Source organism: Acipenser ruthenus, unplaced genomic scaffold (genome assembly GCF_902713425.1).
Source record: "Acipenser ruthenus unplaced genomic scaffold, fAciRut3.2 maternal haplotype, whole genome shotgun sequence".
NCBI classification, from domain to species: domain Eukaryota; kingdom Metazoa; phylum Chordata; class Actinopteri; order Acipenseriformes; family Acipenseridae; genus Acipenser; species Acipenser ruthenus.
In genome coordinates this window covers 22,916-50,000 of record NW_026708216.1, presented here as the reverse complement: position 1 = coordinate 50,000, position 27,085 = coordinate 22,916, and the positions used below count along the sequence as shown (strand labels likewise).

Here is a 27,085-nt window from a genome sequence, read left to right as displayed (position 1 = left end):
TACACTTAAAGTCTGTTTCAAAGCTCTTGAAAATGTCTGCTCTAGTGCACTGGGGTTTGAGATCTGTCCTCTAAATCACTGCAGGAAGAGAGATTTAGAAAAAAAAAACATAACAGGTGCTGTGGTTTTTCTGTTCCGTACCACGTCACGGATCGTCATCTTTGTGTTGCCTGTTTGACAGTGCGAGTAATAATCCTGACGCTATCAGTGCACTAGAGCAGACATTTTAAAAAGAGCTTTGAAACAGACTTTAAAGTTATAAGTGTAAAAAGTTGTCAGGATGTTAACGATGAAAAGAAAAATGACAGGTAGGTTATTTAACAGCTGTAGCAGGACGTGGAACGCTATTTTTCAGAACCTCGATGCTCTCTGATCATCGGTCAGATACAAACTCTGGGGTCTGCGGAGTCTTTGCATCACTGTCACAGTCACAACTTTTTTGTCTTTTTAAATGAAATCTTTGTTGTTGTTGTTGTTGGTCGTTTATAAATGAATTTGGCTCTGAATTTGTTTGTTTTTTTATTATTAATATACAGTAAAAACTGGAGAGGAGAGGGCTGAGTGAACACAAAATAGAGGAGAGAAATACAAATGGTGTTGAGCTCACATTTAACACGGTAACACACTGACACACACACAACTACAAACACACAGAATTAATCGCACACACTAAGACATAGAGACAAACACTGAGACACACACACACACACACACACACACACACTCTAACCCTGACTCACAGCCAGAGTCGCTGCCAAGTACCAGACACATTTTTTCCAGGGAAACAATGTAAGTATCCCTTCTGGAACTAGTCCAGGAGAAACCGACCCAATGGCAGAGATTAGACACATCATTTACTGTTTAGCATGGAGGGGGGGGGGGGGGGGCTGTACCACCGCCCTGCTCACTCCTCAGCACCTGCATTCCCCCCCCCCATCCCTCAAACACACACACACTTTCCTGAGCGGTGGAACAAGAAACAGACCCTGCATTTTCCAGCTGCACTTTCTCATGTCCTGAACGGATTCATCCTGTGTGGTGAGGGGGAGGGGGAGGGGTACTGGGTGGGGTTCTTGGCTTGGGCTCTTAAGAAAAGAAAAGAAAAAAAAAACATTATTCAGATGAACTCTGTTCCACTGTAGCATGATGTTTTCTGTCTCAACTCTGGTTGGTGCAATCAGACTTCAGTGAGAGTCGAGGGTCTCTGACCGTGTCCACGCGTCTGCGGTCTGAAATCACACAGGCTCGGATAATGTGTTGCATGGGCAGAGTGAAGCTGTGCAGCTTCTCTAGCTGTGTGCGCCTGACATATCGAATTCATCTGCGACACAAGTGTGCATCAGACTTCACTGTGATGCAGAACTCAGCAAGTTTAGCACAAAGAGATACTTCAAGTTTAGCACAGAGAGATACTTCAAGTTTAGCACAGAGAGATACTTCAAGTTTAGCACAGAGAGATACTTCAAGTTTAGCAGAGATACTTCAAGTTTAGCACAGAGAGATACTTCAAGTTTAGCACAGAGAGATACTTCAAGTTTAGCACAGAGAGATACTTCAAGTTTAGCACAGAGAGATACTTCAAGTTTAGCAAAGAGAGATACTTCAAGTTTAGCACAGAGAGATACTTCAAGCTTAGCACAGAGAGATACTTCAAGTTTAGCACAGAGAGATACTTCAAGTTTAGCACAGAGAGATACTTCAAGTTTAGCAGAGATACTTCAAGTTTAGCACAGAGAGATACTTCAAGTTTAGCACAGAGAGATACTTCAAGTTTAGCACAGAGAGATACTTCAAGTTTAGCACAGAGAGATACTTCAAGTTTAGCAAAGAGAGATACTTCAAGTTTAGCACAGAGAGATACTTCAAGCTTAGCAGAGATACTTCAAGTTTAGCACAGAGAGATACTTCAAGTTTAGCAAAGAGAGATACTTCAAGCTTAGCAGAGATACTTCAAGTTTAGCACAGAGAGATACTTCAAGTTTAGCACAGAGAGATACTTCAAGCTTAGCAGAGATATTTCAAGTTTAGCACAGAGAGATACTTCAAGCTTAGCACTGAGAGATACTTCAAGCTTAGCACTGAGAGATACTTCAAGTTTAGCACTGAGAGATACTTCAAGTTTAGCACAGAGAGATACTTCAAGCTTAGCAGAGAGGGAAGTACGAGAGAGCATTATTAGTGGAAGCTGAGTCAAAGTAAGTTTAAAACAGACGGTAGGAAGCCGATCAGGCAAAACATCAGGGTCTAAAACACCGGGAACATTAAAAAAGACGAGATTCTGTGCTTTTAAACGAGTTCCCCCCCTTAGAGAGAAAGGTGTGCTAACAAGGGGAGCCTTGGTGGGCCGAATGGCCTTCTCTCAAACTTGCCTTGTGTTCTCATGTTGAAACTCAAAGCCAGGCTTATTTATTTTTTTTCCAAATGCTGTTTTTGTTCTATAAAGTGGTGGTGCTTCTCCTCCGTGCTCTTATAAGGCAATGCCCCTCATTAATACCGCACCGAGGAATGTAAACAGCACCGCCGAGTCGGGCGAGTGAACAGCGGAGGACAGCTCTGTGACAACACGGCCCGCTGGCGTTCAATGCGCGTCTGAGTTCGTTTTCATTAATGTGCATCAAGAAACTGTATTTAATTCTTCAGCGTTTGAAATATACGGCTTACCAACAGCAAAACAGCACTATGTAGCCGTGATGTAACTGAAAATGATCAAAGTACAATAATAATAATAATAATAATAATAATAATAATAATAATAATAATAATAATAATAATAATATAAAAAAGAAAAATGAAGAATGTGCATAACATATATATATATATATATATATATATATATATATACGTTTTTGTTACAGATTTTTTTTTTTATAATTTTAGATTAAGTTTTCTATTGGATGTTGTATGTTTCAAAAAATGAAAATATATGCAGAATGATTCAGACTAAAATATTACCTTTTTAATTATGATTTTTAATAAATATAGGTTTATTGTGGAATCAGCGCACTCCGACTAGCCCCGCCCCGTCTCCGCTGACGTGTTTGTGTAAACAGCGCTCCTGTCGTCGGGGAATCCCATCCTCGCGGGCGCCCTCACACATCTGGAATGTTCGCTGCGCTGAAGATTCCATCTCCGCGATGAGAACGCAGGAGGAGCCACGCCTTTCCCCTGCGTCCTGGCCAATCACCGTCAGGCACACCGCTCCGGAGGCAAACTGGTGCAAGCCTGCTCCCTGGCGGAGACTTGTAGTTACTGCGCTTTGTAATAGTGTTTTCATTTGTGCTTCAGAGATACGCCACCGGCTCCTATACAATGCATTATACACCCTGGCGTGTTAAAATACATACAGTTCTTTTATGTTTAAAATAATCACTTAATTTAGCCTATAATTGTATTTTTTATTTATTTTGTATAACTATTCGTTTTTCTTATTTACCAATAAATCACCGTCCCATGCAAGCGGCGGTGATGTCATTACAACCACAAAGAAGGAATGACCGAAACCACGTGATCACCTATCAGGACTGAACCAACTTCAACTGAGAGGGTGACCAGCGACGCGGGCGGGCAAAACAACACAGTTATAACCTGCTACAAATACACAGGCATACAGAAAACACGAGTAACTTCAAGCAATATAATATATGACTAAAGTAATTATTTAATATTTTTTTTATTAGGGTCAGTTTTGCGTAAATTCTGTAAACAGGTGCATATTCAGCTACCCCTATTCTCAAGTACGAATGGAGCCGCCCTTTTGTGAAAAGGCATCTCTATTCCTGGCAGCGTTTGTCACACGACTGTAATTACACGTAGTAGGACGATTATTATTATTAATAATACTAATAATAATAATAATAATAATCCGAAGAACAGTTTTAGTCCCGGCTAGAGCTACCGCAACTTTCACTATGCCTGTGAAAATGCACGTCGTGTACTGGTGAGTAAACTCCACTGTAATATTGTGGTGGTTTAACTGGTTTGTAATTATCTATACCTGTGTGACAGCAAGCGGCATGGCGAGCGACACTACAAGGGTTAATTTAATGTGTATTTATTTTTCTGGAGATGTGATAATACTACTGGCATTCTTGTGGTACGGCGACACGAATTGAAACTGAAACAGTTACGTATTTTACATATATATATATATATATATATATATATATATATATATATATATATATATATATATATATATATTAGCTCAAAGAGCCAGCTGCCTTTTATATATATATATATATATATAGTTTGAGAAAAAGGAAAACTGAAAAAAGGAGAAAAGGATATTTCAGGTACTTAAAAAGGTAGAATAATTGATCACAAATCAATTATCAGGATGTTTCGGACTACAAGTCCTTCATCGGCCAACAGTGCTTTAAGAAGTTGATCAAAAACAAACAAGTAGTCTTTTAAACAAGGTTCCAGGATGATGATGAGGATGATGATGAAGATGACCTCAGAATAGAATGTTCATTCCAAATGGCTCCATAGTGTTTTAAAATCATGGATTTGAGTATAAACAATAACTACCTATAAATTTGATTCATTTGATTCAAACACAGACTCCTTTGAGAAAGATATGTACAACATAACGAAACGCTGGGCAGCTATATAATATTATATATATATATATATATAGGTTTCAGAGAAGGGTAAACTGCAGTGTACAAAAATGAAGGTTGATAAGAAGAGAAATATTAAAATAAAATAGATTACACAGAGTTTAAATGATTAAAACAATATATATATATATATATGTGTGTGTGTGTGTGTGTATATATATATATATATGTGTGTGTGTGTGTATATATATATATGTGTGTGTATATGATTTATAAAGAATTCAGAGGATGATGTCAGAATAGAATGTTCATTCCAAGAGGCTCCAAATTTCCAGGTTTGAAGCTCGTGTGCTCTTTGCTTCCGAGAAGCCTGTACACCAAAACACTGACTGATTGCGCAGATGGTGACGTCACTTCAGCAGTGTGATCGACTGCTGTTGAAGAGTCGGGCTGCTGGAAATGTCCAGGTGTCGATTCGATTGCTTCATAAATGTTCCACAAAACGATCTGCTAAACGTCTTTTAGTTTCCCCAATGTATAATTGGTGGCATTTTGTGCAAATGATGGAGCACAGGACACCTTTAGAAGTACATGCGAAGGGCTGGCGGATGTGGAGTTATCTGATCTCAGTTTGGAAGTTAATATATTTGCATGTCGTACACCGTGGTCTGTCGCTGTAGAGTTTTAACATTTCTTTGCTTGGTTTTCCGGACTTTGCAAAAAAAAATTAATTAAAAAAATCCACAATCTCATCCCTGCAAATGCTTTGGAACCTCACGGAATGAGCGTTCTATTCTGAAGTCGTCGTGACATCATCATCCTCCGGAACTTTGCTTTTGAAAGATGGCTTGTGTTTTTTCTTCGTTTTTGTACACTGGAGTAAGTGTTTACTTGTTCAACACAGCTAAAGAAGGGCTTCTAGTGGAAACGCCTCCCATTGAATCTATGAGACGGTTGTTTTGCAATCCAGCTCTATTCAGTGTTTGTTTGTTTTGTAAGTTGGGTGGAGGGTGGCCTCGCCTGCAGCGTGCTGAAATCTCACTGTGCAGGTCTGACACGTTGATCTCGGTCCTGGGTTGCTTAGTTACAGAGGTGTGGGTGTACAGTCTGGGCTCAGCGGAAAGGAATGCCCACTGGAAACTGCCCTGAGGGCATCGGATGATTCTCGGGTATTTGTTCAGCATCTTTCACCTCCCACGCTCTGCTCCTCTCTGACATGAACCCGCCCTGACCCTAACCCCATCCCTAACCCTTTAGACTCTCCTGATGCCCCGAGGGCAGTTTCTAGTGGGTATTTTTTGTCTTGTAGCCAGGGCTGTGCTTTGGGTGCAGGGCTGATTACCAGCAGCAACCCCAGTGCATCGCTGTGCCTCCAACCCGTGTATAATTGCAGATCATTTGCAATTAAACGTTTGCAAATGGGGCTGGGGAAACGAATCTGTGTTTTATGAATTAACTCTCCCTCTCCCTCTTTCTCTCCCTCTCTCTCTCTCTCTCTCTCTCTCTCTCTCTCTCTCTCTTTCTCAGTGGTGCCTGAGGCTACAAGCCGAAGGTAAGTAGTCAGGGGGGCAGGTTAATGGTAACACTCTGGTGTACCTGCTGTACTTAGAGGTTAGCCAATATTCTGAGAGATATATTAAGATCAGAAAGACAGCGTGGAAGGCGGTGGGTTTGAGTAGCTCGGTGGTTTGGGTGTTGGGCTGCAGCGTGGGAGGCGGTGGGCTTTAGCTCGGTGGTTTGGGTGCTGGGCTGTAGTGGGTTTGAGTAGCTCACTGGTTTGGGTGCTGGGCTGTAGTGGGTTTGAGTAGCTCACTGGTTTGGGTGCTGGGCTGCAGCGTGGAAGGCGGTGGGTTTGAGTAGCTCGTGGTTTGGGTGCTGGGCTGCAGCGTGGGAGGCGGTGGGTTTTAGCTCAGTGGTTTGGGTGCTGGGCTGTAGTGGGTTTGAGTAGCTCACTGGTTTGGGTGCTGGGCTGCAGCGTGGAAGGCGGTGGGTTTGAGTAGCTCGGTGGTTTGAGTGCTGGGCTGTAGTGGGTTTGAGTAGCTCGGTGGTTTGGGTGCTGGGCTGTAGTGGGTTTGAGTAGCTCGGTGGTTTGGGTGCTGGGCTGCAGCGTGGAAGGCGGTGGGTTTGAGTAGCTCGGTGGTTTGAGTGCTGGGCTGCAGCGTGGGAGGATGTGGGTTCAAGCTGAATTTATCTGTTTTGTTCGTGTTTTGTTTTTCAGTTCTATCGTCTCAAGCTGCAGCTGGAGGATGAGTTCCCTGGCGATGTGGAGATTGTGAGGATCCGACCAAATATATACAAATGAGATTTAAAATAAAATACTCCTTTAGTTCAGGGCTGTGCAGAAGCGTGCGCTCCCCACTTAAAACTCAAATCATCTTTTAAAGTGTTTATTAAAATGTCCCTTTTATTGTCAGCTAATTTATAGTTTTAGTATACATTAGTATTCATCCCTCCCCTCATGTCTGTCACTGTGTCTGTCTGTAGACTGGAGAAGGGACCCGTCAGTCCACTGGCTGGTTTGAGGTCACCATCAATGGACGTCTGGTTCACTCCAAGAAGGTAAGAGACATGGATGGGAGCGAGACTCCTATAGAAACACCAAAACAAACCCCTTCATTAAAGGACACATTTTTTCAGCTAGAAGTCTATTGGAAACGTTTGCCATTGAATTTACACTGAAGACACTGAGAAAGACTTCTAGTGGAAACGTTTGCCATTGAATTTACACTGAAGACACTGAGAGACTTCTAGTGGAAACGTTTGCCATTGAATTTATTAAGTTTCTTTGAGTTTCTATTGAAGATGCTGAGAGAGACTTCTAGTGGAAACGTTTGCCATTGAATTTATTAAGTTTCTTTGAGTTTCTATTGAAGATGCTGAGAGAGACTTCTAGTGGAAACGTTTGCCATTGAATTTACACTGAAGACACTGAGAGAGACTTCTAGTGGAAACGTTTGCCATTGAATTTACACTGAAGACACTGAGAAAGACTTCTAGTGGAAACGTTTGCCATTGAATTTACACTGAAGACACTGAGAAAGACTTCTAGTGGAAACGTTTGCCATTGAATTTACACTGAAGACACTGAGAAAGACTTCTAGTGGAAACGTTTGCCATTGAATTTATTAAGTTTCTTTTAGAGTTTCTATTGAAGACACTGAGAGAGACTTCTAGTGGAAACATTTGCCATTTAATTTACACTGAAGACACTGAGAAAGACTTCTAGTGGAAACGTTTGCCATTGAATTTACACTGAAGATGCTGAGAAAGACTTCTAGTGGAAACGTTTGCCATTTAATCTATTAAGTTTCTTTTAGAGTTTCTATTGAAGACGCTGAGAGAGTCTTCTAATTGAATCAGTGAAGTTTCTGTCAGTGTCTCTAGATTGTTTCAGCTTTCCCAATGCTGTCCGGTGACCCTGTGTCTCTGGTGTTCCCACAGGGGGGTGATGGCTTCGTGGACAGCGATGAGAAGGTGCAGAAGATCATGAAGTCCATCGAGGAGGCTATGAAACACTGAGGCTCTGCGCACTGCAGGGTGAGGGAACGGCAGAGAACAGCTCACAGTACACACACTCAACACCTCTAAGAAACTGCAGTGTGCAGACAGGTGCTTCAGCTGTCTGTGTGATGAAGGCACTGGAGCCCAAACGCTGGTCTGCTTGACTCAGTTTAGTTTCAATCACACTGATGAAGGCACTAGAGCCCAAACGCTGGTCTGCTTGACTCAGTTTAGTTTCAATCACACTGATGAAGGCACTAGAGCCCAAACGCTGGTCTGCTTGACTCAGTTTAGTTTCAATCACACTGATGAAGGCACTAGAGCCCAAACGCTGGTCTGCTTGACTCAGTTTAGTTTCAATAACACTGATGAAGGCACTAGAGCCCAAACGCTGGTCTGCTTGACTCAGTTTAGTTTCAATCACACTGATGAAGGCACTGGAGCCCAAACGCTGGTCTGCTTGACTCTAGTTTCAATAACACTGATGAAGGCACTAGAGCCCAAACGCTGGTCTGCTTGACTCTAGTTTCAATAACACTGATGAAGGCACTAGAGCCCAAACGCTGGTCTGCTTGACTCAGTTTAGTTTCAGTCACACTGATGAAGGCACTAGAGCCCAAACGCTGGTCTGCTTGACTCTAGTTTCAATAACACTGATGAAGGCACTAGAGCCCAAACGCTGGTCTGCTTGACTCAGTTTAGTTTCAATCACACTGATGAAGGCACTAGAGCCCAAACGCTGGTCTGCTTGACTCAGTTTAGTTTCAATCACACTGATGAAGGCACTAGAGCCCAAACGCTGGTCTGCTTGACTCAGTTTAGTTTCAATCACACTGATGAAGGCACTGGAGCCCAAACGCTGGTCTGCTTGACTCCGTTTAGTTTCAGTAACACTGATGAAGGCACTAGAGCCCAAACGCTGGTCTGCTTGACTCAGTTTAGTTTCAGTAACACTGATGAAGGCACTAGAGCCCAAACGCTGGTCTGCTTGACTCAGTTTAGTTTCAATCACACTGATGAAGGCACTGGAGCCCAAATGCTGGTCTGCTTGACTCAGTTTAGTTTCAATAACACTGATGAAGGCACTAGAGCCCAAACGCTGGTCTGCTTGACTCAGTTTAGTTTCAGTAACACTGATGAAGGCACTAGAGCCCAAACGCTGGTCTGCTTGACTCAGTTTAGTTTCAATCACACTGATGAAGGCACTGGAGCCCAAATGCTGGTCTGCTTGACTCAGTTTAGTTTCAATAACACTGATGAAGGCACTAGAGCCCAAACGCTGGTCTGCTTGACTCAGTTTAGTTTCAATCACACTGATGAAGGCACTAGAGCCCAAACGCTGGTCTGCTTGACTCAGTCTTTTCTTGTTTCACCTCAGTAACACTGCTTTACGTTAGTATCCTTTAATAAAAACCTAGAATCTAAATATAGTGTAAAATAATAATTATATTGAAGAAGGAATAAACTGCTGTGGCTAACCGTCTCTCTTTCTCTCTCTCTCTCTCTCTCTCTCTCTCTCTCTCTCCCCCCCCTGCCCAGTTAAACTCTCCCTCTGTCCTCTGACCTCGCTGACCGCTTGATGACGGCCGTGCCTGCAATGCTGACCAGCAGGGGCTCGACCTGATACCCGCGAGACGGGGGTGCGAGTGCAGAGAGCGAGGGCTCACCTGCAAACTTACTTCATTTATTTATTTAACATGTATTTTTTTTCCATTATTCAGATTGAGCTCTCCACAGGGAGGGTGGCTGGTGTCGATCGGGCTCATGTACCATTCAGAGTGGAGAAGCGGCTGCTGGGGTTTGTGTGGGTCGCTGTCCTCCTCCTCCTCCTCCGAGTCTCAGGAAAGCAGCGATCATCACAAACCCAAGCAGCGGTCTCTTCACTCGTTTCACACACAATGGTTAATCAGCCCGATCAACAGCAGCAACTCTCCCCTGTGGAGCGCTTAATCTAAATAATAATGGTTTCTGATGTCTCTCGCAGTGTGCCTGCTTGATGTCTCTCGCAGTGTCGGGCTGGCTAAGGGCAGTGTGCCTGCTTGATGTCTCTCGCAGTGTCGGGCTGGCTAAGGGCAGTGTGCCTGCTTGATGTCTCCCGCAGTGTCGGGCTGGCTAAGGGCAGTGTGCCTGCTTGATGTCTCCCACAGTGTCGGGCTGGCTAAGGGCAGTGTGCCTGCTTGATGTCTCCCGCAGTGTCGGGCTGGCTAAGGGCAGTGTGCCTGCTTGATGTCTCCCGCAGTGTCGGGCTGGCTAAGGGCAGTGTGCCTGCTTGATGTCTCCCGCAGTGTCGGGCTGGCTAAGGGCAGTGTGCCTGCTTGATGTCTCTCGCAGTGTCGGGCTGGCTAAGGGCAGTGTGCCTGCTTGATGTCTCCCGCAGTGTCGGGCTGGCTAAGGGCAGTGTGCCTGCTTGATGTCTCCCGCAGTGTCGGGCTGGCTAAGGGCAGCGTGCCTGCTTGATGTCTCCCGCAGTGTCGGGCTGGCTAAGGGCAGCGTGCCTGCTTGATGTCTCCCGCAGTGTCGGGATGGCTAAGGGCAGTGTGCCTGCTTGATGTCTCCCGCAGTGTCGGGCTGGCTAAGGGCAGTGTGCCTGCTTGATGTCTCCCGCAGTGTCGGGCTGGCTAAGGGCAGTGTGCCTGCTTGATGTCTCCCGCAGTGTCGGGCTGGCTAAGGGCAGTGTACCTGCTTGATGTCTCCCGCAGTGTCGGGCTGGCTAAGGGCAGTGTGCCTGCTTGATGTCTCCCGCAGTGTCGGGCTGGCTAAGGGCAGTGTGCCTGCTTGATGTCTCCCGCAGTGTCGGGCTGGCTAAGGGCAGTGTACCTGCTTGATGTCTCCCGCAGTGTCGGGCTGGCTAAGGGCAGTGTGCCTGCTTGATGTCTCCCGCAGTGTCGGGCTGGCTAAGGGCAGTGTGCCTGCTTGATGCGTCCCGCAGTGTCAAATTGTGTTTTGTGTGCCTGTGGTAACCTCTTTCACCCATTCTTTATCTATTGTCGTTAATAATATTTCTTTAATGGCTGCTGTTATAATTGTTTTTATATATCCTAATAAAACTAGTCCTGGATAACCTGCTGTTTTCTCGGCCTTTCTTTTAATGTTTTAAGTGCAGAAAGCTTCAGGTTTCAAGTTAAAATGACTTTTCGGAGCTTCAGTGCTTAACCTTGCTTGACCTGGGTTTTTAAAGCACACACAAACACACGAGCGAGGTACAGTATATTTGAAAAGCTGCTCAGGGTGGTGTTCTGGATAAGCAACTAACCCCTGCGTTGCAGCTTCAGTGAGGTACGGTGGCCCTGAAGTGCAAAACACAAATACAAAAACAGAAATGGGAAATTAAAAAACAAATACAAATTTAAAAAATAAAATAAACAGAAATACACAAAAAATACAAATAAAAAAACTGAAAACACACAAAGGAAAAGAAGAAAACGTGCACAGCGTGGCTCACGGAGTTTACAGAAACCAAAATAATAATGTTGTTTTTTTTTTTCAACGCGAGAAATACTTTACCTTTAAGAACGTGAAATATACAGAGAACTTGGATAATTAAAGAATTAAAAAATAATCTCTCCGCAGCGAAGCAAAAAACACAGGCAGCTTTGAAAAGCATAAACACAGATTATTATTATTATTATTATTATTATTATTATTGGTCGTAGTAATGTTGTTATGTTGGTGCAACTACACGCTCGGTCTCTCGCATCGTGTGATAATTCTGTGTTACAAAAATGTATCAAGTGTCGCATCGTTGACATACCTGTGAAACCATATTTCTACACCAGGCCCTTTTTTACGTTTTAAACCCAGATATCTTAATTTGATTTGTTTATTTACAACAGCCGTGCTTAAAATGCAATTTTGTCCTGCAAAGCTATCATTTCTGTTGCGTTTCATGATACAAGATACTGGAAACAGAAGCAAAGGTCGACGTAGCGTTTTCACTCGATGCTCTCCATGCAAACTCCTTCACAGCACGGAACTGTTGTGCACTTGTAACTGAAGTAGAGAATTTAACTAGCTACACAATTACAATGTCATTTAAATGCATGGAAATTAGCCTAATTGAACATAAGAAAGTTTACAAACGAGAGGAGGCCCCATTCAGCCCATCTTGCTCGTTTGGTTGTTAGTAGCTTATTGATCCCAGAATCTCATCAAGCAGCTTCTTGAAGGATCCCAGGGTGTCAGCTTCAACAACATTACTGGGGAGTTGGTTCCAGACCCTCACAATTCTCTGTGTAAAAAAGTGCCTCCTATTTTCTGTTCTGAATGCCCCTTTATCTAATCTCCATTTGTGACCCCTGGTCCTTGTTTCTTTTTTCAGGTCGAAAAAGTCCCCTGGGTCAACATTGTCTATACCTTTTAGGATTTTGAAAGCTTGAACCTGTGAAATGATCGATTATATCGCTGACAGAAATAACTGTTTTTGTTTTGTAGTTGTGTTTTTCGATTTGTATGTATGTTTTTTGTTTTGTATTCGTGTTTTTGCGATTTGTATTCGTGTTTTTACGATTTGTATTCGTGTTTTTACGATTTGTATTCGTGTTTTTACGATTTGTATTCGTGTTTTTGCGATTTGTATTCGTGTTTTTACGATTTGTATTCGTGTTTTTACGATTTGTATTCGTGTTTTGCACTTCAGGGCCACCATTGAAGACTGTAGCCCATAAAACTCAAGCCCTGAAGTCTATGAATAAAATATATTAGGTTATTATTATTATTATTATTATTGTAATATGCTTCATCAACAACTGCTACTGCAGAATCACTTGCAATAGGACCTCGTTTGTTTTACGTCTCATCCGAAGGACGGAGCACAAGGAGGTTTTCAATACCTAAAATGGAGCACGGTGTCGGACGCTGACCTTACCAACATGTCGGCGGGTTGCTAGGTTACCTCCCCTTTCACTCCCTTACGTCGTATTCCGCGGACCGGTGCCGCACAACTGCAGATTCACCATGGCGGCGAGGCTGAAGGAGACGGCGAGCATGTACGAGCAACTGAAATCAGAGTGGAACAAGAAAAGCCCAAATTTAAACAAATGTGGCGACATTCTGGCAAAACTCAAGGTAGAGCCGACTCTGTGTGTGTGTTTTATTAAACCGATCACCCGGATTTTAAGGGTTTAACGGGGGACAAAACGGTCGCAAAAAATGCTTGGGATGAATGAGACTGCATTTACCGTGTTGTCAATTACATACCGTGTACAGGAAAACCAAAAAAATATATAAACTGGTCACTTGTTTCAGTTTAATATGGATATATTTACGTGTTTATGTATTTTTTTGGTCTCTGAAGTCAGTAGCTTGTGTTGTGATCAGTTCCACTGCCGTATCGTAGATGTGAGTGACTCGTTGTTTACGGTAGAAGTTGTATGTCTGATTTTTTTAAATTTTATTATTTTTTTTATAAAAGGAGCCGTCTAAATAGGAAAACAAGCTAGTTTAAGATGTGTCAATGGACAGTGTGTTGCGTGCTGTTAATTCTGGGGAAAGGATCTACAAAATAATTATACAAAATATATATCTCTTATTGTTGCTTCCAAACTGGCTGTCACAGCCTTGATCATGTTGGTGTAGAATGTCAGACACATTTAGAGGAGTTAATTGCGGTCATGATTCAGGCTTTACTAACTTTATTTTATTATTATTATTGTTATTGTTATTGTTATTATATAAACAAAAACAGGCAACTAATGTACTTTTATTTTTTGCGTTGAAAGGTTATTTCAGTTGTTACTTTCTCAGTTGATATGCCCCTTTTAGAAAAAAATAGTGTGAGTTTCTAACCCTGCTCAAACTCCTGATCATTTCAATATTAATAATAATAGACTTCACTGAGGGGAGCTCTGAACCCCAGGACTGGGTGCAGCAGCAGCAGCAGCAGCAGGGCTAGTGTGAGTTTCTAACCCTGCTCAAACTCCTGGCTCCTGATCATTTCAATATTAATAATAATAGACTTCATTGAGGGGAGCTCTGAACCCCAGGACTGGGTGCAGCAGCAGCAGCAGCAGGGCTAGTGTGAGTTTCTAACCCTGCTCAAACTCCTGGCCCCTGATCATTTCAATATTAATAATAATAGACTTCACTGAGGGGAGCTCTGAACCCCAGGACTGGGTGCAGCAGCAGCAGCAGCAGCAGGGCTAGTGTGAGTTTCTAACCCTGCTCAAACTCCTGGCCCCTGATCATTTCAATATTAATAATAATAGACTTCACTGAGGGGAGCTCTGAACCCCAGGACTGGGTGCAGCAGCAGCAGGGCTAGTGTGAGTTTCTAACCATGCTCAAACTCCTGGCTCCTGATCATTTCAATATTAATAATAATAGACTTCATTGAGGGGAGCTCTGAACCCCAGGACTGGGTGCAGCAGCAGGGCTAGTGTGAGTTTCTAACCCTGCTCAAACTCCTGGCTCCTGATCATTTCAATATTAATAATAATAGACTTCATTGAGGGGAGCTCTGAACCCCAGGACTGGGTGCAGCAGCAGCAGCAGGGCTAGTGTGAGTTTCTAACCCTGCTCAAACTCCTGGCTCCTGATCATTTCAATATTAATAATAATAGACTTCATTGAGGGGAGCTCTGAACCCCAGGACTGGGTGCAGCAGCAGCAGCAGCAGGACTAGTGTGAGTTTCTAACCCTGCTCAAACTCCTGGCTCCTGATCATTTCAATATTAATAATACTAGACTTCATTGAGGGGAGTTCTGAACCCCAGGACTGGGTGCAGCAGCAGCAGCAGCAGGGCTGGTGTGAGTTTCTAACCCTGCTCAAACTCCTGGCTCCTGATCATTTCAATATTAATAATAATAGACTTCATTGAGGGGAGCTCTGGACCCCAGGACTGGGTGCAGCAGCAGCAGGGCTAGTGTGAGTTTGTAACCCTGCTCAAACTCCTGGCTCCTGATCATTTCAATATTAATAATAATAGACTTCATTGAGGGGAGATGAGTACTGATGTGTTTTCTTTGCTCTGTTTTGTGCAGATCTCTCTCTTGGAACTCAACTTTCTTCCAACCACAGGGACGAAGCTGAGCAAGCAGCAGCTCATTCTCGCCCGTGAGTTCACTGTCTCGACTTTTTATATTTAACAGAGAAAATCTCCTCATCAGTCCGAAGCAGACCTGGGGGGGGGGGGGCGGGTCCAGTTATAACTGCAATTCGGAATTTAATTGCAGCGATAATGTGACACTAATTGTAATTAAGTACATAATCTAAAGGTTTACAGTTCAGTTATTCTTTTTTTAAATTTTAGCCACCCTGTTTTGTATGAAGAAGTCAGCGTGTTTTTGTATATTTGTACCTGCGATTGATTATTGTCAGGTTATTGAGAATTAACAGTAAACCTGTTAATATGGGGAGCTGTTAGTGCTACACACAGGGGCTGATCAAGCTGGTAGTAAAATCTGGACTGGGTGACACTGCTGTGCAACAGGAGTCTTATTCCCATCCCTGCAATGATTTTGTAAGCTTATGATAGTAAGGGTCCATGTAGTCATGAAGGGTGGGTTTGGGGTGCAAGAGTCCTGGTTCTGACTGTGTTTTGGTTCTGTTTTGTGTGTGTGTCTCTCTCTCTCTCTGTGTAAATGTGTGTGTCTCTCTGTGTGTGTTGGTTCTGTTTTGTGTGTGTGTCTGACTCTCTGTGTAAATGTGTGTGTGTGTGTGTGTCTGTCTCTCTAAATATGTGTGTGTCTCTGTGTGTTGGTTCTGTTTTGTGTGTTTCTGTCTCTCTGTGTAAATGTGTGTGTCTCTGACTCTCTGTGTCTCTGTGTGTGTGTCTCTGACTCTCTTTGTTAATGTGTGTGTCTCTGACTCTCTGTGTGTGTGTGTGTCTCTGACTCTCTTTGTTAATGTGTGTGTCTCTGACTCTGTGTGTGTGTGTCTCTGACTCTCTTTGTTAATGTGTGTGTCTCTGACTCTGTGTGTGTGTGTCTCTGACTCTCTTTGTTAATGTGTGTGTCTCTGACTCTCTGTGTCTCTGTGTGTGTGTGTCTCTGACTCTCTTTGTTAATGTGTGTGTCTCTGACTCTCTGTGTCTCTGTGTGTGTGTGTGTCTGACTCTGTCTCTGTGTGTGTGTGTGTCTCTGACTCTTTGTTAATGTGTGTGTCTCTGACTCTGTGTCTCTGTGTGTGTGTGTCTCTGACTCTCTTTGTTAATGTGTGTGTCTGACTCTCTGTGTCTCTGTGTGTGTGTGTCTGACTCTCTTTGTTAATGTGTGTGTCTCTGACTCTCTGTGTCTCTGTGTGTGTGTCTCTGACTCTCTTTGTTAATGTGTGTGTCTCTGACTCTCTGTGTCTCTGTGTGTGTGTGTCTCTGACTCTCTGTGTGTGTGTGTCTCTGTCTCTCTGTGTCTCTGTGTGTGTGTGTCTCTGACTCTTTGTTAATGTGTGTCTCTGACTCTCTGTGTCTCTTGTGTGTGTGTGTCTCTGACTCTCTTTGTTAATGTGTGTGTCTCTGACTCTCTGTGTCTCTGTGTGTGTGTCTCTGACTCTGTGTGTGTGTGTCTCTGACTCTCTTTGTTAATGTGTGTGTCTCTGACTCTCTGTGTCTCTGTGTGTGTGTGTCTCTGACTCTCTTTGTTAATGTGTGTGTCTCTGACTCTCTGTGTCTCTGTGTGTGTGTGTGTCTGACTCTGTCTCTGTGTGTGTGTGTGTCTCTGACTCTCTTTGTTAATGTGTGTGTCTCTGACTCTGTGTCTCTGTGTGTGTGTGTCTCTGACTCTCTTTGTTAATGTGTGTGTCTGACTCTGTCTCTGTGTGTGTCTCTGACTCTCTTTGTTAATGTGTGTGTCTCTGACTCTGTGTCTCTGTGTGTGTGTGTCTCTGACTCTCTTTGTTAATGTGTGTGTCTGACTCTCTGTGTCTCTGTGTGTGTGTGTCTGACTCTCTTTGTTAATGTGTGTGTCTCTGACTCTCTGTGTCTCTGTGTGTGTGTCTCTGACTCTCTTTGTTAATGTGTGTGTCTCTGACTCTCTGTGTCTCTGTGTGTGTGTGTCTCTGACTCTCTGTGTGTGTGTGTGTCTCTGTCTCTCTGTGTCTCTGTGTGTGTGTGTCTCTGACTCTTTGATAATGTGTGTGTCTCTGACTCTCTGTGTCTCTTGTGTGTGTGTGTCTCTGACTCTCTTTGTTAATGTGTGTGTCTCTGACTCTCTGTGTCTCTGTGTGTGTGTCTCTGACTCTCTTTGTTAATGTGTGTGTCTCTGACTCTCTGTGTCTCTTGTGTGTGTGTGTCTCTGACTCTTTGTTAATGTGTGTGTCTCTGACTCTCTGTGTCTCTGTGTGTGTGTGTGTGTCTCTGACTCTCTTTGTTAATGTGTGTGTCTCTGACTCTGTGTCTCTGTGTGTGTGTGTGTCTCGCTCTCTCTCCCAGGTGATATTCTGGAGATCGGCGCTCAGTGGAGTATTCTGAAGAAGCTCATCCCCTCCTTCGAGAGGTACATGGCTCAGCTCATGTGCTACTACTTCGACTACAAGTGAGTGTCACACAAATACAACAGCTTTGTGTCTGTCTGACCAGTAAAAAAAAAAAATAACATTCAGAAACTGAGTGTGTGTTTAAACTGTGCATTGCCACAGCATTGCTCCGGTTTTAGTGAGAAAAACAGAATGTACCAGCGTAATACTTGATCATTTGATTGAATAGGTGAGTCACTGATCACAGTAATAGATTTTTTTTGTGAAAGCACTGAGGGGGTATGAAGGTGTTGGAATAACCATCTTCTGCAGCTCCCTCTAAACCAAAGACACTCTAGAGGGGGGGAAAGTAAGGAGAAATGCAACTGGAGCGAAGCCAACGACCGCATACTCATAATATCTTTACGTTCTCCTCTCTCCCCTCCTCTCCTTCTCTCCCCTCTCCCCAGGGATGAGCTCCCAGACTCTGCCTATAAGCACCAGCTGCTGGGTCTGAACCTGCTGTTCCTGCTGTCTCAGAACCGCGTGGCCGAGTTCCACACAGAGCTGGAGCGGCTCAGCGCCAAGGACATCCAGAGCAACGTGTACATCAAGCACCCCGTGTCCCTGGAGCAGGTGAGAGCCCTGCACCCTACACACTGCACCCTACACCCTACACACTGCACCCTACACACCCCACCCTACACCCTACACACTGCACCCAGCATCCAGAGCAACGTGTACATCAAGCACCCCGTGTCCCTGGAGCAGGTGAGAGCCCTGCACCCTGCACCCTACACACCCCACCCTACACCCTACACACTGCACCCTACACACCCCACCCTACACCCTACACACTGCACCCAGCATCCAGAGCAACGTGTACATCAAGCACCCCGTGTCCCTGGAGCAGGTGAGCCCTGCACCCTACACACTGCACCCTACACACCCCACCCTACACACTGCACCCTACACCCTACACACCCCACCCTGCACCCTACACACTGCACCCAGCATCCAGAGCAACGTGTACATCAAGCACCCCGTGTCCCTGGAGCAGGTGAGAGCCCTGCACCCTGCACACTGCACCCTGCACCCTACACACCCCACCCTACACCCTACACACTGCACCCAGCATCCAGAGCAACGTGTACATCAAGCACCCTGTGTCCCTGGAGCAGGTGAGAGCCCTGCACCCTGCACAGTGCACACTGCACCCTACACACCCCACCCTACACCCTACACACTGCACCCAGCATCCAGAGCAACGTGTACATCAAGCACCCCGTGTCCCTGGAGCAGGTCAGAGCCCTGCACCCTGCACAGTGCACACTGCACCCTACACACCCCACCCTACACCCTACACACTGCACCCAGCATCCAGAGCAGCGTGTACATCAAGCACCCTGTGTCCCTGGAGCAGATGAGAGCCCTGCACCCTACACACTGAACCCTACACCCTACACACTGCACCCTACACACTGCACCCAGCATCCAGAGCAACGTGTACATCAAGCACTCCGTGTCCCTGGAGCAGGTGAGAGCCCTGCACCCTACACACTGAACCCTACACCCTACACACTGCACCCTACACCCTACACACCCCACCCTGCATCCAGATCAACGTGTACATCAAGCACCCCGTGTCCCTGGAGCAGGTGAGAGCCCTGCACCCTACACACTGCACCCTACACACTGCACCCTACACACCCCACCCTGCACCCAGCATCCAGAGCAACGTGTACATCAAGCACCCCGTGTCCCTGGAGCAGGTGAGCCCTGCACCCTACACACTGCACCCTACACACCCCACCCTACACACTGCACCCTACACCCTACACACCCCACCCTGCACCCTACACACTGCACCCAGCATCCAGAGCAACGTGTACATCAAGCACCCCGTGTCCCTGGAGCAGGTGAGAGCCCTGCACCCTGCACACTGCACCCTGCACCCTACACACCCCACCCTACACCCTACACACTGCACCCAGCATCCAGAGCAACGTGTACATCAAGCACCCCGTGTCCCTGGAGCAGGTCAGAGCCCTGCACCCTGCACACTGCACCCTACACACCCCACCCTACACCCTACACACTGCACCCAGCATCCAGAGCAGCGTGTACATCAAGCACCCCGTGTCCCTGGAGCAGATGAGAGCCCTGCACCCTACACACTGAACCCTACACCCTACACACTGCACCCTACACACTGCACCCAGCATCCAGAGCAACGTGTACATCAAGCACTCCGTGTCCCTGGAGCAGGTGAGAGCCCTGCACCCTACACACTGAACCCTACACCCTACACACTGCACCCTACACCCTACACACCCCACCCTGCATCCAGATCAACGTGTACATCAAGCACCCCGTGTCCCTGGAGCAGGTGAGAGCCCTGCACCCTACACACTGCACCCTACACACTGCACCCTACACACCCCACCCTGCACCCAGCATCCACAGCAACGTGTACATCAAGCACCCCGTGTCCCTGGAGCAGGTGAGAGCCCTGCACCCTACACACTGCACCCTACACCCTACACACTGCACCCTACACACCCCACCCTACACCCTACACACTGCACCCAGCATCCAGAGCAACGTGTACATCAAGCACCCCGTGTCCCTGGAGCAGGTGAGAGCCCTGCACACTGCACCCTACACACTGCATCCAGAGCAACGTGTACATCAAGCACCCCGTGTCCCTGGAGCAAGTGAGAGCCCTGCACCCACTCTGTGTACAGGGATAGCCGCGTGTGTCCGTGTGTGTCAGTGTGTGCGTGTCAGTGTGTGTGTCTCAGTGTCTGTCTGTCAGTGTGTGTGTCTCAGTGTCTGTCTGTCAGTGTGTGCGTGTCTCAGTGTGTGTGTAGTAACAGTGCAGTAACTGACTCAGACTCTGTGTTTGTTTTTAGTACCTCATGGAGGGAAGCTATAACAAGGTGTTCCTGGCCAAGGGGAATATCCCAGCTGAGAGCTACACCTTCTTCATAGACATCCTGCTGGACACCATCCGGTGAGGAAGCTTGCTTCACTCCGCTATACCTGCTGCTGTAGAGCTCTGTGCTGCCCAGTGTAGTGTGTGAGTCTCTCTCTCTCTCTCTCTCTCTCTCTCTCAGGGACGAGATCGCCGGCTGCATCGAGAAGGCCTACGAGAAAATCCTCTTCAGTGAAGCCACCAGAGTCCTGTTCTTCAGCTCCCCCAAGAAGATGACTGACTACGCCAAGAAGGTACCCCACGCTCCCTGCATCCCTCTCTGTCTCTCCATCTCTCGCACTCCCTGCATCCCTCTCTCTCCATCTCTCACACTCCCTGCATCCCTCTGTCTCTCCATCACACTCCCTGCATCCCTCTCTCTCCATCTCTCACGCTCCCTGCATCCCTGTCTCTCCATCACACTCCCTGCATCCCTCTCTCTCCATCTCTCACACTCCCTGCATCCCTCTCTCTCCATCTCTCACACTCCCTGCATCCCTCTCTCTCCATCTCTCACACTCCCTGCATCCCTCTCTCTCCATCTCTCATACTCCCTGCATCCCTCTCTCTCCATCTCTCACACTCCCTGCATCCCTCTCTCTCCATCTCTCACACTCCCTGCATCCCCCTCTCTCCATCTCTCACACTCCCTGCATCCCTCTCTCTCCATCTCTCACACTCCCTGCATCCCTCTCTCCATCTCTCACACTCCCTGCATCCCTCTCTCTCCATCTCTCACACTCCCTGCATCCCTCTCTCTCCATCTCTCACACTCCCTGCATCCCTCTCTCTCCATCTCTCACACTCCCTGCATCCCTCTCTCTCCATCTCTCACGCTCCCTGCATCCCTCTCTCTCCATCTCTCACACTCCCTGCATCCCTCTCTCCATCTCTCACACTCCCTGCATCCCTCTCTCTCCATCTCTCACACTCCCTGCATCCCTCTCTCTCCATCTCTCACACTCCCTGCATCCCTCTCTCCATCTCTCACACTCCCTGCATCCCTCTCTCTCTCCATCTCTCACACTCCCTGCATCCCTCTCTCTCCATCTCTCACACTCCCTGCATCCCTCTCTCTCCATCTCTCACACTCCCTGCATCCCTCTCTCTCCATCTCTCACACTCCCTGCATCCCTCTCTCTCCATCTCTCACACTCCCTGCATCCCTCTCTCTCCATCTCTCACACTCCCTGCATCCCTCTCTCTCCATCTCTCACGCTCCCTGCATCCCTTTCTCTCTCCATCTCTCACACTCCCTGCATCCCTCTCTCTCCATCTCTCGCACTCCCTGCATCCCTCTCTCTCCATCTCTCGCACTCCCTGCATCCCTCTCTCTCCATCTCTCGCACTCCCTGCATCCCTCTCTCCATCTCTCGCACTCCCTGCATCCCCCTCTCTCCATCTCTCACACTCCCTGCATCCCTCTCTCTCCATCTCTCACACTCCCTGCATCCCTCTCTCTCCATCTCTCACACTCCCTGCATCCCTCTCTCTCCATCTCTCACACTCCCTGCATCCCTCTCTCTCTCCATCTCTCACACTCCCTGCATCCCTCTCTCTCCATCTCTCACACTCCCTGCATCCCTCTCTCTCCATCTCTCACACTCCCTGCATCCCTCTCTCTCCATCTCTCACGCTCCCTGCATCCCTCTCTCTCCATCTCTCACGCTCCCTGCATCCCTCTCTCTCTCCATCTCTCACACTCCCTGCATCCCTCTCTCTCCATCTCTCGCACTCCCTGCATCCCTCTCTCTCCATCTCTCGCACTCCCTGCATCCCTCTCTCTCCATCTCTCGCACTCCCTGCATCCCTCTCTCCATCTCTCGCACTCCCTGCATCCCCCTCTCTCCATCTCTCACACTCCCTGCATCCCTCTCTCTCCATCTCTCACACTCCCTGCATCCCTCTCTCTCCATCTCTCACACTCCCTGCATCCCTCTCTCTCCATCTCTCACACTCCCTGCATCCCTCTCTCTCCATCTCTCACACTCCCTGCATCCCTCTCTCTCCATCTCTCACACTCCCTGCATCCCTCTCTCTCCATCTCTCACACTCCCTGCATCCCTCTCTCTCTCCATCTCTCACACTCCCTGCATCCCTCTCTCCATCTCTCACACTCCCTGCATCCCTCTCTCTCCATCTCTCACACTCCCTGCATCCCTCTCTCCATCTCTCACACTCCCTGCATCCCTCTCTCTCCATCTCTCACACTCCCTGCATCCCTCTCTCTCCATCTCTCACACTCCCTGCATCCCTCTCTCTCCATCTCTCACACTCCCTGCATCCCTCTCTCTCCATCTCTCACGCTCCCTGCATCCCTCTCTCTCCATCTCTCACGCTCCCTGCATCCCTCTCTCCATCTCTCACGCTCCCTGCATCCCTCTCTCTCCATCTCTCACACTCCCTGCATCCCTCTCTCTCCATCTCTCACACTCCCTGCATCCCTCTCTCTCCATCTCTCACACTCCCTGCATCCCTCTCTCTCCATCTCTCACACTCCCTGCATCCCTCTCTCTCTCCATCTCTCACACTCCCTGCATCCCTCTCTCTCCATCTCTCACACTCCCTGCATCCCTCTCTCTCTCCATCTCTCACACTCCCTGCATCCCTCTCTCTCTCCATCTCTCACACTCCCTGCATCCCTCTCTCTCCATCTCTCACACTCCCTGCATCCCTCTCTCTCCATCACACTCCCTGCATCCCTCTCTCTCTCCATCTCTCACACTCCCTGCATCCCTCTCTCTCTCCATCTCTCACACTCCCTGCATCCCTCTCTCTCTCCATCTCTCACACTCCCTGCATCCCTCTCTCTCTCCATCTCTCACACTCCCTGCATCCCTCTCTCTCTCCATCTCTCACACTCCCTGCATCCCTCTCTCTCTCCATCTCTCACACTCCCTGCATCCCTCTCTCTCCATCTCTCACACTCCCTGCATCCCTCTGTCTCTCCATCTCTCACACTCCCTGCATCCCTCTCTCTCCATCTCTCACACTCCCTGCATCCCTCTCTCTCCATCTCTCACACTCCCTGCATCCCTCTCTCTCCATCTCTCACACTCCCTGCATCCCTCTCTCTCTCCATCTCTCACACTCCCTGCATCCCTCTCTCCATCTCTCACACTCCCTGCATCCCTCTCTCTCCATCTCTCACACTCCCTGCATCCCTCTCTCCATCTCTCACACTCCCTGCATCCCTCTCTCTCCATCTCTCACACTCCCTGCATCCCTCTCTCTCCATCACACTCCCTGCATCCCTCTCTCTCTCCATCTCTCACACTCCCTGCATCCCTCTCTCTCCATCTCTCACACTCCCTGCATCCCTCTCTCTCTCCATCTCTCACACTCCCTGCATCCCTCTCTCTCTCCATCTCTCACACTCCCTGCATCCCTCTCTCTCTCCATCTCTCACACTCCCTGCATCCCTCTCTCTCTCCATCTCTCACACTCCCTGCATCCCTCTCTCTCTCCATCTCTCACACTCCCTGCATCCCTCTCTCTCTCCATCTCTCACACTCCCTGCATCCCTCTCTCTCTCCATCTCTCACACTCCCTGCATCCCTCTCTCTCCATCTCTCACACTCCCTGCATCCCTCTGTCTCTCCATCTCTCACACTCCCTGCATCCCTCTCTCTCCATCTCTCACACTCCCTGCATCCCTCTGTCTCTCCATCTCTCACACTCCCTGCATCCCTCTCTCTCTCCATCTCTCACACTCCCTGCATCCCTCTCTCTCTCCATCTCTCACACTCCCTGCATCCCTCTCTCTCCATCTCTCACACTCCCTGCATCCCTCTCTCTCCATCACACTCCCTGCATCCCTCTCTCTCCATCACACTCCCTGCATCCCTCTCTCTCTCCATCTCTCACACTCCCTGCATCCCTCTCTCTCTCCATCTCTCACACTCCCTGCATCCCTCTCTCCATCTCTCACACTCCCTGCATCCCTCTCTCTCTCCATCTCTCACACTCCCTGCATCCCTCTCTCTCTCCATCTCTCACACTCCCTGCATCCCTCACTCTCTCCATCACACTCCCTGCATCCCTCTCTCTCTCCATCTCTCACACTCTCTCCATTCGTCTCTCTCCATCCTTTTCATTCTCTCATCTCTTCCCTCTCTCACTCACTCACTGTCTCTCTCATCCATAACAATATGTACATTTATACTATAACCCTTTGTAAAATGGAAGGTGAAACCCCTCTCCCCCTCCCCTCTCTCTGCAGCGCTCCTGGCTCCTGGGCCCCAGTAATTACTACACGTTTGGCAGCCAGCAGCAGAAGCAGGAGGAGTCGAGCATCCCCTCCACAGAGCTGGCCCAGCAAGTCATTGAGTACGCCAGGCAGCTGGAAATGATCGTCTGAGAGACTCCCTCCCATTCTCGCTCTCTCTCTCTCTCTCTCCTCCTCTCCTCTTCTCTCTCTCTCCTTCTTCCCAGGATTCTTTGTGTATGCAAGGCAGCTTTAAAGGATTGTCTTAGTGCCCCCTCTCTCTCTCTCTCCCCTCCTTTCCTCCCTCCTTCCCAGTCCACAAGCAGACAGGCTCCATTTAATCAAAAGTTGTAATGTTTGTTTTTAGCATGGCGGAGTTGCAAATGAAACACCTTTCTCAAGGGAGCGGGGAGCGGGAAGGGGGGAGTGGGGGGGATTTTCCAGGAAGTTTATTTTGTATTCCTTTCTAGATCTGTTTTTTTTTTTATTATTATTATTAAATAAACAATAAACAAATACAAAATTGACAAAATATCCAACATCATTTTCACTGCTGTCTGCAAAACGTGGGAGTCAAATCCAGGGACCCGTTGAACAAACTGTTCACATTATAATAAACAAACCTTTTTTTTTTTTTAAAGAAAGAAAGATTAGACATTTTTGCATTTGTAAAGCATTTCTTTATCTTTACTGTAATATATAACTAATGAATAATAAAACATTTTAAAAAAGACCAAAAAAAAACAAATAAATGTTTTTCATCTAAACATGTTGCATTGCTTGAGCCACACACAAATACGCTCCTAACTAGAACTACAGTTCCCAGCATGCCTCCCCACCTGCTTGCAATGGTGAGGGATCCTGGGAGATGTAGTTTAACTACAAATGCTACAGACCTGTATTAGATACATCGGTACACAGTGACTCGGTCCAGCCCTAGGCAGAAGTTGGCAGAAAGTTTTCCTTTGTGTTTTATTATAAACCTGAGTTTTCCCTGTCTGTGTTATTTGGGGGGCTCCACATCTCTACTCTGCATGTGCTCCACACACAGCCTCGATCCCGCCACCAGTGACCCCGCCAGTATCGCCGTGGTGACCCAGGGGGGCTCGCTCAGGTGGTTCCGAGTCGTGTTGAACCTGGGGGGGGGGGGTGAAAGGTCAAAACATCGCGTGATTTCTTGAGATCAAAGAAGCAAAACCAAAAGTCGTACTGAATCATTGCAATAAGATATATATAGTGTCATTTTAATGTAATTCATAAATATTTTGCCCAATGTGTTTGTGTTTGTTTTCATGTTATATATTGGTGGTTTTCTTGGGTTTTTAAAAATGACAGGATTAGAGAAGAGAACCACGAACTCAAGAAGCTGCTGGGTTTCTTTGCATGGGTTTCTTTACACTGCCCCTAAAATACAATACAGTACACTGCCCCTAAAATACACTACAGTACACTACAATACAATACACTGCCCCTAAAATACACTACAGTACAATACAATACACTACAATACACTACACTGCCCTAAAATACACTACAATACACTGCCCCTAAAATACACTACAATACAATACACTGCCCCTAAAATACACTACAATACACTACAATACAACACACTGCCCCTAAAATACACTACAATACAACACACTGCCCCTAAAATACACTACAATACACTACAATACAACACATTGCCCCTAAAATACACTACAGTACACTACAATACAACACACTGCCCCTAAAATACACTACAATACAATACACTGCCCCTAAAATACACTACAATACAACACACTGCCCCTAAAATACACTACAATACACTGCCCCTAAAATACACTACAATACACTACAATTGTAAGTCGCCCTGGATAAGGGCGTCTGCTAAGAAATAAATAATAATAATAATAATAATACAACACACTGCCCCTAAAATACACTACAGTACACTACAATATACTACAATACACTACACTGCCCTAAAATACACTACAATACAATACACTGCCCCTAAAATACACTACAATACACTACAATACAATACACTGCCCCTAAAATACACTACAGTACACTACAATACAATACACTGCCCCTAAAATACACTACAATACACTACAATACAATACACTGCCCCTAAAATACACTACAATACAATACACTGCCCCTAAAATACACTACAATACACTACAATACAACACACTGCCCCTAAAATACACTACAGTACAATACACTGCCCCTAAAATACACTACAGTACACTACAATACAATACACTGCCCCTAAAATACACTACAATACAATACAACACACTGCCCCTAAAATACACTACAATACAACACACTGCCCCTAAAATACAATACACTACACTGCCCCTAAAATACACTACAATACACTACAATACAATACACTGCCCCTAAAATACAATACACTACACTGCCCCTAAAATACACTACAGTACAATACA

At 46.6% G+C, this 27,085-nt stretch overlaps 3 protein-coding genes across 4 annotated transcripts in view; all 3 read left to right on the top strand.

Moving 5' to 3' along the window:
* The window catches only part of LOC131730045 (EH domain-containing protein 2-like), a 14,881-nt gene extending 14,375 nt beyond the window's left edge, over window positions 1-506 (top strand). For both annotated transcript variants that reach the window (XM_059020330.1, XM_059020331.1), the window contains exon 6: window positions 1-506. This exon is cut by the window's left edge and continues 1,545 nt beyond it. The gene's annotated coding sequence lies outside the window, so the exon portion shown is untranslated.
* A 3,254-nt stretch (window positions 507-3,760) lies between these two features.
* selenow1 (selenoprotein W, 1) lies at window positions 3,761-10,558 on the top strand. Its single transcript, XM_033994692.3, has 6 exons — window positions 3,761-3,937; window positions 6,090-6,114; window positions 6,781-6,834; window positions 7,047-7,121; window positions 8,004-8,099; window positions 9,603-10,558. The coding sequence occupies exons 1-5, from the start codon at window positions 3,909-3,911 to the stop codon at window positions 8,079-8,081; spliced, it is 261 nt and encodes an 86-aa protein (XP_033850583.1). The 5' UTR covers window positions 3,761-3,908; the 3' UTR covers window positions 8,082-8,099; window positions 9,603-10,558.
* Window positions 10,559-12,972: 2,414 nt separating this feature from the next.
* LOC131730044 (26S proteasome non-ATPase regulatory subunit 8-like) lies at window positions 12,973-25,399 on the top strand. Its single transcript, XM_059020329.1, has 7 exons — window positions 12,973-13,127; window positions 15,042-15,114; window positions 17,426-17,528; window positions 17,919-18,084; window positions 20,364-20,464; window positions 20,568-20,679; window positions 24,648-25,399. The coding sequence occupies exons 1-7, from the start codon at window positions 13,017-13,019 to the stop codon at window positions 24,783-24,785; spliced, it is 804 nt and encodes a 267-aa protein (XP_058876312.1). The 5' UTR covers window positions 12,973-13,016; the 3' UTR covers window positions 24,786-25,399.
* Window positions 25,400-27,085: the final 1,686 nt, after the last annotated feature.